Raw genomic sequence first — 14,758 nt, forward strand, 5'->3', positions numbered from 1 at the left:
TTCGGGGGCACGGGGGACAGGTACTTCCTTGCTTACCTATCCGCCCCTAGAGTGCCATGTTTGGGGACAAGCCGTCAGCCATGTACCTCTAGCTTGGGGTAAGGTACCTACGGATACCTGGCCTGGATTTTGTCATTACCTCGACTTTTGGAGGCATTTCCAAGCTGGGCTGGTTGGGATAGCTACATACGAGACCCTTGGATAGGATTGCGAAAAGGATTGCGAAAAGAGCTCGAGGTGCGAATGATGCATTTCGGATCCAGTTGTGAAGGAAGGGATGTTTTAGCAGAAACACATGTAGAGTCCAGCACGAGTGCACAAGCTTCTGCTGCAGACAAGACCAAACCAAGCAGCAGCCTGTACCACCATCGTCATCATCATAATCGCCGCGTCTCCCGCCTGACTACGTAAGGTAAGATACTTGGACTACCTACCTCGCCTGGGTACGACCTGTCTGTCTCCCTACAGGGCCGCCATGTGTGCTATTGCCTTCTGGTAAATCACTAGCGCACCATGTACCTTGTCGTCTACCAGCGGCTCAGCTTCCAGTGCCAGTTGTGCTCCTAGGAGGTGTGCTTCGTACCCAATGGTGGGAAGGCATTCGTATGGTGAGGTAAGGTAGGTAGGTACTTTTATACTTACCTTAGCTACGGGACTGGCCCGGTGTCTTGAGTCTTCCCACCAGGCGGGCCGGCTCTTGCTGCAACTGCCTGTCCCTCCTCCACCGGGGCGGGTGCTACTGCTGTCCTTGCTCCTCCTCCTCGCTCGCTCTCTCCTCAGGTCTGCTCCCCCCCTCCCCACTCCACACCCCCCCGACCCGACTCGCCTTTCGCAACAAACCCCCCGTCAGTCTCTCCCAGAGAGGACATTCCCATCCTGCCTCATCTTCTTCTTCACGTCTTGTCTGCCTCATCCTTTTTTTCCCACCTCAACCATCACTTCGCACACTCCTTGCGAGCTCCTTTCCCTTCCACCTCGCTCCGTCTCGCCAGACATCCAATCCTCTCTTCCCAATCACTCCCCAATCCATTCCATTTTCAATCCCTCATCGATCGATCAGACAAACAAGAACTACCTTCCTTGAACCAGAAGCAACCACGTCCACAAATCCAAAAGACCAACCAAGAGCCCAAAACCACATCCATCCCAGTTCTCCACTGTCTTTAGTCCGCAAACTACATACGTCAATACCTTACGTGCCACATCATCCCACAAAGCTTCATCGACGCCTACGCCGACCACTCGGTATCCGACGCTATCAATCCTACCCCCATCCGTCCTTTATACCAACGACGCACTTGACGTGCATTACAAGATACAAAAAAATCAAGAAGCCAATCTTTCATCTGCGTGACTGCCCATCATGGAGCAGCAGCAGCAACAACAGCAGCAGCAGCCGCCGCAGCAGCCAACCGGCGGCGTCCCAGGCCCAACCGGCCGACGGCTTCACATTGCGCACAGGAGAAGCCCTTCCGAGCTGACTCCGTTGATGAGCATGTTTGCCAACCCGGGTAGTACGTTGATTCGCATCTTCTTCCATCATTTCTCCCATCTTCACACATGATCTTGCGGCTCCTGCGCGATGCCCCCGACCCCTCGTCACCCGTTTCATCATACCAAATTGAACATCGATGCTGACAATGAGTCTTGCTTTGCAGTGGAACAGCTAGCTATTCAGCAGCAGATTGAGCTTTTGCAGCAACAGCAGCAACAGATCCAAGCTACGCAGCAACAATACATGAACATGGGAATGATGCCCCCCACCCAACAGCTCGGTCCAGGCGGTGCTTTCAATCCCCTGCAGCCCGGCATGGCTCCCCAGGGCGCCTTCCAGTTCCCCCAGCAGATTCCGCAGCAGAATGTCTCCATGGGCGGTCCTCCGACCCAGCCAATGTCACATCGCCGTAATCAGTCGGCACTCCCCAACATGGGAATGGGTCCTCCTCCCGCCCCCTCCTCTGGTGCATCCGGCACGAACTTCAATGATGCCTCCGGCGCCGGTCCCGGCAGGGAAAACTCCGGTGGCCGTGGCGGTCGTGGTGGTGGTGCCGGCGGCGGTGGACACCAGCGACGTCACTCTTTGGCGCTTGCCGACGCGAAGAAGGCGGCAGAAATCGCACAGCAGAAGCGCACGACATCCGGCTTCTCCTTCCCAATGTCCCCCTCCACTGAGGCCAGCGCCGAGGGTGGTGCCTCCGCCCCCGCCCCCGCTCCGACTCAACCCGAGGCTCCGATTGCTCAGGGCACCAGTGCCGGCCGTGGGCGCGGTGGCCATGGTCGCAGCCAGAGTATGGCTGTGAACGGTCGCGGCGGCGCCGCTGGTCGCGGTGGCTTCTCTGGTGATGCTAGCCAGAACGACTTTGGTCGTCGCGGCAGCCAGACTGGCGGCGGTGGTCACGCCAGAACCGGCTCTCGCAACTTTGACGGAAACTGGCGCAACCAGGGTGCTAACCAGGGCCAGGAGCAGGGCGGCTTCCAGCCGGGCCACCGCACTCGTGGTTCTGTAAACCAGTCCATCTCCAACATCGGCGCATTCCAATACCCCGGTCAGCCTCAGCTTATGCAGATGCCCGGCAACATGCTCCCCATGGGCATGTACCCGGGCCAGCAACTGAACCCCATGCAGATCCAGCAACTTCAGGCCCTTCAGGCTGCCCAGATGGGCGGTCAGCAATTCGTTGGCCTTCAGGGCGGCCAGCATGGTGGCCAGCTTGGTGGAAACCAGCAGCAGCAACAGCAGAGGAAGACTCTTTTCACTCCTTACCTCCCCCAAGCCACCCTCCCGGCTCTTCTCGGCGATGGGCAGCTCGTGTCTGGTATTCTTCGCGTGAACAAGAAGAACCGCAGCGACGCCTATGTTTCCACTCAGGACGGCCTGCTTGATGCTGATATCTTTATTTGCGGTAGCAAGGATCGCAACCGTGCCCTCGAGGGTGACTTGGTTGCCGTTGAGCTTCTGGATGTTGATGAAGTTTGGTCCCAGAAGCGTGAGAAGGAAGAGAAGAAGAAGCGCAAGGACATCACCGACACCCGTTCTGGATCCACCAACGGCCAGAACCAGTCATCCGGTAACAACGATGACAACACGCAGCAGGAGGGCGGCATTCGTCGTCGCGGCAGTCTGCGCCAGCGCCCCACTCAGAAGAAGAACGACGATGTCGAGGTTGAGGGTCAAAGCCTGCTTCTCGTCGAGGAGGAGGAAATCAACGATGAGGCCAAGCCCCTGTACGCAGGTCACATTGTGGCTGTCGTTGAACGTGTAGCTGGTCAAATGTTCTCGGGCAACCTCGGTCTGCTCCGTCCCAGCAGCCAGGCTACGAAGGAGAAGCAGGAAGCGGAGAGAGCCGCCAGAGATGGAGGCAACAACCGCCACCACGACAACCGTTCGCAGGAGAAGCCCAAAATTGTTTGGTTCAAGCCAACCGACAAGCGCGTGCCGCTCATTGCCATTCCGACTGAGCAGGCGCCGCGCGATTTCGTCGAGAAGCACCAGGATTACGCTGATCGCATCTTTGTTGCCTGCATTAAGCGTTGGCCGATCACCTCTCTGCATCCCTTCGGCACCCTTGTTGAGCAGTTGGGCCGCATGGGCGACCTTAAGGTGGAGACCGACGCTCTGCTGCGCGACAACAACTTTTCTTCCGATGAGTTCTCCGAGGCTGTGCTGCGCAGCGTCGGCCTTCAGGACTGGTCTCTCGCTAAGGAAGAGGAGGCTGCCTTGGCTGCTCGCCGGGACTTCCGTGATGAGAAGGTTGTTACGCTCGACCTCAACGGTTCTCCCGAGCTTGCCAATGCCATCCACATCAAGACTCAGCCTGATGGCAAGATTGACATTGGTATTCACATTCCTGATGTTACTCACTTCGTCAAGCCCAACTCGCTTGTCGACCGAGAAGCCAAGAAGCGCGGCACCGCCGTTCACTTGGTCAACCGCACATGCGCACTCCTTCCTCCCAAGATTGGTGGAGAGGTATGCTCTTTGGCTCCTGGTGAAGAGCGTCTGGCTGTCAGTGTTCTCTTCCGTGTTAACCCTCACAACGGCTCTGTTGCCGAGGGAGACACTTGGATCGGCAAGAGTATCATCAAGAGCACTGCCAAGATCACTATTGAGGAGATCGACTCGGCTCTGAACGGTCAGGCCGATTGGAAGCACGAGTCTCTTCAACTGAAGGATGTCCAGATCCTTAACGTAAGTTCCACTGAAACTTGCATCTGAGCTGCACTGACATTATCTAGGCTGTCGCTCAAAAGTTCACCGAGGCCCGTCTTGGTGCTGGCGGTGAGCCTATCGCGCCCCTCAGGCTTCTGCAGCAACTCGATGATGAGAACATTCCCATCAAGCACAACATCTTCGATTCTACCCCTGCCACTGAGCTCGTCGAGGAGCTCATGCACAAGGCCAACACTTACGTTGCCCAGCGTCTCGCCCAGGCTCTGCCTGAGAAGGCTCTTCTGCGCCGACAGGGCCCCCCTAATGCTCGTCGCCTTCAGACCTTCGCCGATCGCATGAACGCCCTTGGCTACGAGGTTGAGACTTCTGGCAGCGGAAGCATGCACAACAGCCTTTTCAAGGTTGACGACGCCGATATCCGCAAGGGAATGGAGACGCTTGTCCTCAAGTCTATGCAACGTGCCAAGTACTTCATTGCCGGCAAGACTGCTAAGCAGTTGTGGCCTCACTATGCCCTCAACTTGCCTCTTTACACTCATTTCACTAGCCCCACGCGGCGCTACGCCGACATCATCGTCCACCGTCAGCTCGAGTCTATTCTCTCCGAGGGTAAGATTGAGTACACGGAGGAATTGGAGAGCCTTGTCAAGACCATTGAGTCTTGCAACACCAAGAAGGACTCCGCACAGAATGCCCAGGAGCAGAGCATTCACATTGAGTCCTGCCGTGAGATGGACAAGAAGCGCCAGCAGGTCAACGGCGATCTCATCACGGAGGGTATCGTCCTCTGCGTGTACGAGTCGGCCTTTGACGTTCTCATTCCCGAGTGGGGCTTTGAGAAGCGGGTGCACTGCGACCAGTTGCCCCTCAAGAAGGCCGAATTCAGAAAGGAGAAGAGAGTCCTTGAGCTCTACTGGGAGAAGGGCGTGCCCAGCTCCGCCTACGTACCGGAGGACGAGCGCCCCAAGGCTGCTGCGTCTGTAAGAAACGCCAACGCTGCTGCTGCTGCTCGCCAAGCGGAAGCTGCAGAGCGTGCCAAGAAGGAGAGGGAGGAGGCTGCACGCAAGCAGACCGAGACGGGCACCATCTCTACTGACGACGTCGATGCCCTTTTCGACGACGATGACGACAATGCGTCGGACGTTACTGAGGCCATGGCTGGAGCTTCGTTGGCCGAGAGACCCACACAGAGCGTCCCCGGCTCCCCGACCCGATCCGATGCCAAGCCCTTGCAACGCACCAGGTCCGACTCCAAGGTTCCCGCACCTGAGGCCCCCGAGGCCCGCCTGTCGAACAAGGAGAAGTACCTCAAGCTTTTCAAGCTGCGTGAGGAGGGAGGAGAGTACATTCAGGACGTCACGGAGATGAGCAGGGTTCCTGTGATTCTCAAGACGGATCTGTCCAAGAGCCCACCGTAAGTTTACAACTATCTATCAAAGTCTGGAGACGTGTGCTAATTCGAAGTAGCTGCTTGACCATTCGGTCTTTGAACCCCTATGCTCTGTAAAAAGGAGTTGTCTTGACATTACCTGTCCCGTGTGGGGACACGGTGTGATGATCGTTTCCAAGAGATTGGCGGGCACATTGTGCCTTGTCATCGACTAAGATGCATCATGAGTGGTGTAGAAAAGGTTTGGGTGAGAAGAGGGATGATGCATTGCGATTGGGAAGGGAGTAATAGCCAGTATATCTTCGTCCCTGGATGAGTCATATAGCACAATAGGCCTGAAGTCTGAAGTCGAGAGGAGGGCGGTGGATGAAATAGTAGAGATAGCGCCCATGAGTTAGTCAAAATGGTATCACCAATTGCACACACTATAACGCGCAACCAGTGTCTTGAAAACTGAAGGATCGCCCAGACACTTTCGAAAGCTGCGAGTGGTCAGCCAGGCATGTGGAGAGGCATGGTGTCTGCAGACTGCGAGATTATACGTCTTCCACGCGGAGCGAGCAGGGCTACCCTTGCGCCGCGTTGCAGAGTCAGCGGGTTGGACTCCTGTGGTGCGTGGGTTCCAGGGGGAGGAACTTCGGTAGAGTTTCAGCTGCGGTGGTTGACAAGAGAGCCGGTTTGGAAAATTGACGTGATGACTTTATGCCGGTGATCGGGGGTGTGTGGGGACGACAACACCTTGCACAAAGGAAGACGTGGGATGGGCTTTGGTGGTGGACCGGAGACACGGGATGATGAGGCGCTGAATGGGCTCGGGAATAGGGAAAAAATCCAATGCGACCCTCTGGAGGAGTTGAGGAGGCCGCCGTTCGGACAGTGGGTATTTCAACATCTCCATGTCCAGAGCTTGAGCAATTACTTAGCTGCACATTCATGTTTATTTCCTCATAGGTACGATTTACAGCACTAGCGCAAACGCGAATACGATGCTATTCGCAGGTGTATCGAATCTCTCGACGAGATTCCGCAGCGCGACGCTGCAGTTGCGCTGCATCCGTCGCCACAGACGGGCTGTCAGAGGGCGGCACAACAAGTCCCATCGCAATCGTGGACTTCTTGGCACGGAGAAACTTCCCGTCTTCACAGGGACCTGACCTTTTGTGACCATGAAAAAGGATTCGTACGAGGTTGCATGAGTAGGGAAAACTTGGGCAAGGTTTCTAATTCGACCGTACGGCGCAAGTTTGTGGGAGCAAAGGGTGAAATGGAAGCATTATAACCCCGATGACGAGGGAACCCCTGGCCCTTTATGTGTTAAACTCCTGGTTATGGTTGTATTCCTGACCCCCTCTCCGAGTTCCACGACGGGGGATCTGCAACGAGTCCAAAGTTCAGATTACCTGATGTCCTGTGAGATCTGCGCGGCGATCGCCAGGGGCGCGATGGGGGGAGGAGAGGGACGGAAGACTAAATTTTTCGTCGGATTGAAGCAGCATGGCCCGGCTTGATCGTCGTCTTCACATAGATAGAGTGGGAGATCTTTTTTTGACAAGCCGTTGGATAAGAAAAGATGCGAATTCGCCAAGCCCGGCTCGCAGGATCGAGAGACCGGAGCCGTTGTCGACCGCTGCTTGACATTTCCGGGCTCCCGACATTGCTTCTTCAGGCATTGCTCACAGACCTTTGACATATTGGCATTGGAGGCGCAGCGCGCTACCTACCGAGAAGCCGGAACCTGAGGAGAGTTGCTTCGCTATTTCTCTCCGAGCATGCCGTGGCCCAAACGGCTGCGGGGCAAAGAAGAAAAAGTTGTTTCCGAAGGCTTGAACGGGATGCTCAGCTGTCCGAAGACGAGTCGGCGAGTGGGATAATCCACAAAATGGGCTTGCGCCCGACACGCAGTGTAGAGAGGTAGACAGGTGAGGACGAAGGGGTTGCGTTTGTGTCAGGCGCGCGCATATGGTGTACGCTAGCAAACGATGCTGGAGTCATGATGTCGTACTGGTTCAAGCAAGGCAAACCGGGGCCAGTCTTCGAGTTTCGAAAGGTTGATAACAGGGGTGTGCTTGCGAAAGGGGCGGGCTTTTCGGAGGTTTCTTTTCTCTGGCTAGTAGGGATGGGTGATGAGAAGGGCTTGAAGAAAGAGATGATGAGCGTGGCGGTCGTGGCTCCCATACGACTCGGGTCACGGGTAGACGGAATGAAAGCCTGGTCGAGTTGACCCAGACAGGCTCCCCGGGCAATAGAGAAATGGGATGGGTTCCCTTCTCTTTGCTCACAAATGGCGAGTTGGGACGAAAAGAATGGTTTGGAGCCTCCAAAGGCTTTTGAAACGGTTTGCAAGCCCTGCAAGGTCTTGGCTTGCCGAAACGAGCCGTGGAAGAACGGGTCTGGCTATGTGGTTAGCGACCATCCGGTGTCGAGTCGTTGGGATGGACTGAAAGAAAAGGAGAAGATTGAGCGGAAGTCGAGTTGTGGATGCCATGGCCTGATAGAAGTTCGATGTGGCTATAGAGCATATTTTGGCCCAGCTATTGGACGCTGCCGAGTAAGATTTCCGAGCCTAATGTTGTTAACACACTCGAGGAACACTGAATCTCTAAGTCCCTGCCGAGGCAGCCCGCAGGCAGCTCGAGGTGTTCCATTGCCGATAAGCTTAAGTGGCTAGTGTATTGAGGCGTTTTGGAATTAGGACCAGGCCGGAAAACAGGCTGTCCATGAAGTGACAAGGTCAGTGCTTTGGTTGCAGAGCCGCCCTCGTGTAGCAGGCCTCAAGAGTGGGATGGCCGTTTACTAGTGGGCTGCGAGGAGCTTGATGGCGTTAGGCTAGGTGAAAGGCTAGATCTGGGGTTGCTTTGCGGTCGTTTCCAAGAAAGCCAGATCACGAGTACATGTTGGTGGTCATTCGTTTCTCAACTCCTTGCATGGCCTAGTCAGATTAGAAAGCTAGACACCCTCGAGTCAGCCCAACGACCTACCTAGCTCTCCCATAGAGGACGCCTAGGAGGCCGGTCGAGGCCAGTGCTCTGGCTGTCAAGATCACGAATTGTGATTGACGATGCAAGACAGATAACCTCTGGCAGCCGGGGCTTGCAGATCATGGCCCTAGACCAACGGAGCGTGACACCCTTGGCGAGAGACGAAAGGAGGATCTGAAGTCCTTAATCTTTCATCACCCAGTTGGCAATGTCAGAAAGGCGTCGATCGCAGTGGAAATGAGCATCGTCTCCGTGTCGCAGGATAGCGGCAGTATACGACGCCCGGGTGAGTTGAATACATGCCTGCAGCCTTGCCCAGGAACGCGAGTTGTCGGATGGATGGATGGATGAATGGATTAGTGGTGCGTGATTGTCTGGCCTCGGCGGTGTGGGATGGACGGAAACAAGAGACCGGCGTGGGAAGTTGAAGAAAGGCGGCTCAGAAAGCGAGGATTGAAGCAATGGAAAGAGACGTTACCGAGAGAACGTTCCTGCAGATGGCCGAGTACGTACCCGCGCTAAGCCCAGCGAGGTTCTGCCGGGAGTGACTCCACCCGGGCGGCGACCAATCAATAATCGCAGCAGGAGCCAGTGACAGAGTGGTCCGGGCGTTCACGGACCGGGGTTTCTGACGTGGGAGACGTATCACATTGGTTTCGGTCGACGGCCCGTCCGTGACCCGGGTCAACGTCTAGTCTTGGCTGGGGGTCACGATGCAACAAAGTTGGCTCGGCTGCAATGCCAAAACAGTGGCGAGCGAGGGGGCCTTCAGTTACGTTTACCTCTTGACCTCCTCGAGGGCACTCAGGGACCTCTATTTCTCTCTCCCCCCAGGACTCCCGGTGGGGTCACCGCCCGCAGGACCCTTGCATTACACAACAAAGTCATCGGGTAAAAAAGAAGCGCAAAAACAAGCTCGGCAGGGGGTCGCTGCAACATTTGGAAACGGGCTTCATCCTAATCTAAGGAGTTGATCAAGTCCCTTGCCCATTCCTATTTGGCCCCTGTTTTTTAATGATTTATGTTGTCTGATTGGTGCTTTGGGCCGTCGAGTCTCTGCCGATTCGTCGAGCTTGTTTGGACCGCAGCGAAACGAAACATGCAGAGAGTACTCCGTACTCCGTAGCCCTTACTGCTGCACCTGCCCACCAGTGCCCACGCTGCGTGGTCTCGCCTCTGCCTCGTTCACGGAGTACTCACACTCACATTCTCCTTCCCACTCACAGACGTTCCCTACTTCGTAAGGTACCTGGGGCTTTCCGAAGGACGAGGCAAGCCTCGCTGTCATCTGAACTTTTCACCATCTTCTCCAACCATGCACCCCCCTTGACGCCATTGGCAAGGGGTACCATCCACCTCTTGACTTGGCTTGCCCGCTAGATCCCCCTTCCCGTCTTCCATGATACGCACCGCGTGCGCGCACACACACGCTCTTCCAGGCAAGCGCTACAGTTGTTGCGGCTTGCGGCTTGCCCTGGACTGGGCTCCTCCCCCAGTACGGATAAGATGTAAACTCCTGCTTACTGTACCCATGTACCCCTGTCGGGTCTGAAGCTTTGTGGTCGAGCGTAATCTTGTTACCCGCATTGTGGGCTCCCGTGTGAACCGACGACGGAAAGAAAGCTAGCCGCAGACAATCCCCAGCAAGGACCCAAGTCGATCCGACCCCTCCCGAGTAGCAGAACATGAGAAAGGCCATGCGTGGGTGGGCGGCGAGATACCTTACGCCATGGGAGAGCGGCAAGATACCTACCTTACTGAGGCTAAAGTGAACCTTCTTTATTGCTCGCTTGTTTCCCACCTTCACTGCTCTATTCCCGCCCCTTCTCTTCTTTTCTCTTCATCCCGTTCACTGTGTGTCAATTTCTTCAAACTTCCAAAAGCGCTGGTCTGCTTTCCTGGTCCACCGGTTTTGCTTACACTTTCCTTTCCCTTCGAGACCTACTACGACCCTGTCACTCCCTCGGACGACATTCTTAATACCTCTTTCTAATCTTTCGCTTCATCGACCGTCCCAGGTGGCACCGATCGACAACAATATTATATCCGAATTTCTGTCCCGAGAGAACAGCCGATCGAAAAGGAAAAGAAAGTCTAGGGCGAGCAAAGCTGAAACCACACAACATATCTTAATCAACCATGCCTTCCGCAATGAAGTCTGTTCTCGTCGCCTGCCTGGCCGCAGTGGCCACCGCCGCCCCCCTGGGCCCCAAGTTGAACGCCGACCAGATGAAGATCTACGATCTCGCCAAGAGGCAACAGGCTGGAGCTGGGGCTGCTGGATTGACGGATATTGATATCCTGCAATTGTGAGTTTGGGACTCGAAATAGGACAACATATGTTGGGCGTTGGAACTAATACGGACTTCACAGCGCTCTTACTTTGGAATGGCTCGAGGGTACCTTCTACCAGCAAGGCTTCCAAAAGTTCCCCGCACAAGACTTCCAGGCTCTTGGTCTGTCCAACGAGCAAGTCAACGACCTGCAACAAGTTGGTGCTACTGAGCTGTCTCACGTGTCTTTCCTGCAATCCGCTATTGCCCAGGCCGGCACTCAGCCCGTCCAGCCTTGCCAGTACAACTTCGGTTTCACGAACGCTGCTGGCATGGTCGCAACTGCCGGTGTACTCGAGAACGTCGGTGTTTCTGCCTACCTCGGCGCTGCTCCTCTCGTCAAGGACAAGGCCATCCTCGGCGCTGCTGGCTCCATCCTCACCATCGAGGCTCGCCATCAGACCTTCATCCGTGCCGCCTCTAAGCAGATCGCCATTCCCCAGGCCTTCGACGCCCCTCTTGGTGTCCGCGCCGTCTTCTCTCTGGCCGCACCCTTCATCGTCTCCTGCCCCCAGGGCTCCAACCTGGCTCTGCAGCCCTTCCCCAAGCTGGCAATGACCGCCCCCGCCGACCCCAAGGCCGTCGCCGTCGGTGCTCCGATTATGCTCCAGTCCGATGCCGCACCCCAGGCCAAGGCTTGCGCGTTCACCACTGGTGGCATCCAGCCCGGTGGAACTGCCTTCACTCCCTTCAACCCCCAAACTGGCTGTGTCGTTCCCCAGGGTCTCAGCGGAGTCGTCTACCTCTCCCTCACCAATAACGCCCCGATGGCTGGCACGCTCACCGATGACATCATTGTGGCCGGTCCCATGGTGCTTACCATCTCGTAAGCGCGTTCCGACAGTACGGGGTTTGCGGCCGCCCAATTATGGGTTGGGCTGAAAGGACGTGACGGGTGTGCGTTGATTAATCCCGAAGGTCAAAAACAAAGCTAAAATTGGGGGAACAAAGCGCATGATGCCTTCGCTTTACGACATCGGAAGTTGGATAGTCAAGAGTCAAATCAGCCAGTATTTCGAAAATGTCGACCTCTTTTTTTTTCTCTTTCTGACTCTTCGCTCCCTCCAACCTCACTATCCGATCCGATCGAAAAACATTTCACTTCTCTGGCTGAATAGATAGCCTGTATATATGATGGTCATATTATATATATTCCCAACCGGGGTTTCAGGAGTCTTACCAAGACTTTTATGTATTGTTTAACTGGTAACTCATTTTTCTTTTCTCATCTCATCTCCTCAAAGAGTCTTTTGTTACATTACTTTTCATTTGTCGCATCAAATCCCTCGCAGTCTTGGAGTAGACTTGGGAACAAACATCAGGAAGGGCGAAAAGGGCCAGGAAAAATCGTGCCCCGGGCAAGCGGAAGAATTCTATGATACCAGCAGAATAAAGCACGGTTTTTGAAACATGTTCAACACATAGAATCTTCACCCTTCCTCTGTGCGCAAAACAAAAAGATGATTCTACTGAGAGAATAGGGAAAAGTAGAGGAGCTGGGAAAAAAATGAGTTGAGTAACAAGGGAAGCGATACAACTGAGACCAGCGCGCAATTCAAAAGCTATCTTTCATCAGCCGCAGAGGCTGCTAACTCATAATAGGTTCCAACTTGGTGGTGAGGTGTGAGGTGTGAGGTGTGAGGTGTGAGGTGTGAGGTGTGAGGTGTGGGGTGTGGGGTGATTAGCTGAGCGGCGGCCAAGAGCCGCAGTGGCTCGAGCTGAGCATAAGTGACCCTGAGGATGAGACTAGTTTTCTGAGTAGGCTGGGTAGGGGTATGTTCGAAAGAACGGTACGGATAGCCGAGCCGACGACGAGTCGGTGCCAAATCGGTGTCTATTCTACTTACACAATCGACTCGGCGCCAAACCTTCTTGCGAGTCAGCCTGGCCCGAGACACGGTGGTAGTTGTGTCTCGGGTCGGGATGTGCCTACACTTACCGGTGCGCCTGTGGGATTGTTGGTTTCTAATGCGCCCTTGAAGTAAGTCGGAGGTATCGGGTAAGTCGTTGTCTGACTTATGCGGAATCTTAGTCTGGGAATCGTGTGCAATTCCCCCGTCTCGGCTTTGTCATGAATCCAAGTCTGCTTGATGGTGGCCAAGAGTTGAACATTGAGACAATCTCGTCAGGTGATCATCAAGACCGAAGCACGGCATAGCGATCGACTGATAGTTTTCAGCATATGGTACTCGTTCAACTGTGATCACTCACGTTCGAAGTCCACGATGAAATCTGTACAAAATTTTCGTTGACCCAGACTACTACTACCGGTCGTTAGCAATAAGTGGTAATACCATAAAACGAGAAGAACAGCAAATACCTGTGGCCGGGGAGGTAAAGTCTATAAATTTCTACCGTTTTAGAAACTTGCAGGCCCTGTTATGTTACTGCATGATCTTTGATATAAATCTTACGACCTTGATGAGAATTCACATAGGTATGCAAGTGAATATTTCCGCCCCCGGTGGTGTATGACTGCTAGGTAATTGATCTGGGAGGCGCGTATTTCTCAAGGACCATGTTTGAAATTGGAGCGTACCTTGTACTGCCGTGGTCTACCATTGTCAAGAGCCAACGGTGTCCCGATAGGGTGCCCTGGATACATCTCGCCGGAACAGGTGCCGCTGCTCCAGGCTAATGTGGGGTCGGCCGGCCCTGGCAGAGCGTGGGGCAGGAGCCGGAACTCTGAGATGCATGCCCCCGCATCGGAATGATACTAATCACCGTCTTTTATTCACCTAAGCTAGCAATGAAATGGAACAGGTCATTTCAGCCACGAGTTCTCCAGAAAGCATCATTTTGTTCTCTTGAACTCGCTTAAAACTGGCCTTCTCTGCAACCGAGGTTCTCATAGCCGACTAGGCTCATGTCCCGCCCGACGGAGGCATGGCGACACAATCCTCACGCAAGCAAGGTCGTCTAGTATTCATCATAAACCTATGTGGTGGTTTTTTTCCGGCTTTATAGGCGCAAAAGATCGACCTTAACGGGATTACGCTTTTAAGAGAAATCACACGATATAGTACACTTTTTAACTATATAATACGCATAATATACCCTAAATACGTACTTAATATAATATAGTAATTTTAATATAAAAACTACTATATAATTTAGGATAAGTAAACTACCCTATAGTAGCGCTAGTTAAAAAGATTAATAGTAAAAGTCGGCCGTAATAATTAGCTATTATAATTAGCTATAATAATTAGAAGCGGCCTTCTTTAATTATAAAGGTTCTAAACTTTAATAATAACATAAAGGCTTTTAAAAAAAAGGACTAAATAGGCTAATATTTATTATTTAAAGCTCGTAAAGATTTTTTTTATCTTTATCGCTTTTAATATTACTTAAAGCTACTCTTTATTTAAACTAAATAAATTTATTAAATAAATTTACTAAATAAACTTATTAATATATAAACTACTATTTAAATAGCTAGTTAAATAACTAGTTAAGAGGTTAGCTAGTTAAAATACTACCTCGACGAGAACCTACTTTAAAAATACCCGTTAATAAGTTTACCCCTCTCGAGCTAGGCACCCTCTTTAGCTAGTATCATAGCAATAGGCATTAGGGCCCTATAGGCCCTATAGCTTAGCCTTAGGCTACGAGGCTAAGCTCCTAATAGTTATATAATAAGCTAGACCGCTAGGCCTAAAGGGCTAGCTCGCTAACTTCTACTTATTATTTTATTTTTTCTCTCTTTATATTAAGTCTTTAGTTAATTAAGCTAATATAGTAACGTTCTAACTTATTTTAAGTTTTTTTTTATAATACTACTTAATATTACTTAATTAACTATTTTCTAAAAACGGAACGATAATATCTTAATTAATTAACTACTTATTATATTAACTAGCTACTTTTATTAAAAAAAGTATAT

The 14,758-nt window shown here is 53.0% G+C and overlaps 5 protein-coding genes across 5 annotated transcripts; 2 read left to right on the forward strand and 3 right to left on the reverse strand.

Annotated features, from left to right (window-relative positions):
* Positions 1-282: 282 nt before the first annotated feature.
* Positions 283-381, reverse strand: CTAM01_13678 (uncharacterized protein; the record flags this gene model as incomplete). Its single annotated transcript, XM_060529680.1, has 1 exon — positions 283-381. One exon carries the CDS (start codon positions 379-381, stop codon positions 283-285), a length of 99 nt encoding a protein of 32 aa, XP_060375774.1.
* A 656-nt stretch (positions 382-1,037) lies between these two features.
* CTAM01_13679 (uncharacterized protein) lies at positions 1,038-1,145 on the reverse strand (the record flags this gene model as incomplete). The annotated part of the gene is made up of 1 exon (XM_060529681.1): positions 1,038-1,145. One exon carries the CDS (start codon positions 1,143-1,145, stop codon positions 1,038-1,040), a length of 108 nt encoding a protein of 35 aa, XP_060375775.1.
* A 218-nt stretch (positions 1,146-1,363) lies between these two features.
* On the forward strand, positions 1,364-5,678 carry CTAM01_13680 (RNB domain-containing protein; the record flags this gene model as incomplete). Its single annotated transcript, XM_060529682.1, has 4 exons — positions 1,364-1,514; positions 1,659-4,189; positions 4,237-5,585; positions 5,639-5,678. The coding sequence occupies 4 exons, from the start codon at positions 1,364-1,366 to the stop codon at positions 5,676-5,678; spliced, it is 4,071 nt and encodes a 1,356-aa protein (XP_060375776.1).
* Positions 5,679-9,836: 4,158 nt separating this feature from the next.
* On the reverse strand, positions 9,837-10,238 carry CTAM01_13681 (uncharacterized protein; the record flags this gene model as incomplete). Its single annotated transcript, XM_060529683.1, has 1 exon — positions 9,837-10,238. One exon carries the CDS (start codon positions 10,236-10,238, stop codon positions 9,837-9,839), a length of 402 nt encoding a protein of 133 aa, XP_060375777.1.
* Positions 10,239-10,678: 440 nt separating this feature from the next.
* On the forward strand, positions 10,679-11,702 carry CTAM01_13682 (twin-arginine translocation pathway signal; the record flags this gene model as incomplete). The annotated part of the gene is made up of 2 exons (XM_060529684.1): positions 10,679-10,848; positions 10,913-11,702. 2 exons carry the CDS (start codon positions 10,679-10,681, stop codon positions 11,700-11,702), a joined length of 960 nt encoding a protein of 319 aa, XP_060375778.1.
* Positions 11,703-14,758: the final 3,056 nt, after the last annotated feature.

Source organism: Colletotrichum tamarilloi (genome assembly GCF_030869305.1).
Source record: "Colletotrichum tamarilloi strain Tom-12 chromosome Unknown Scaffold_101.1, whole genome shotgun sequence".
Classification (NCBI taxonomy): domain Eukaryota; kingdom Fungi; phylum Ascomycota; class Sordariomycetes; order Glomerellales; family Glomerellaceae; genus Colletotrichum; species Colletotrichum tamarilloi.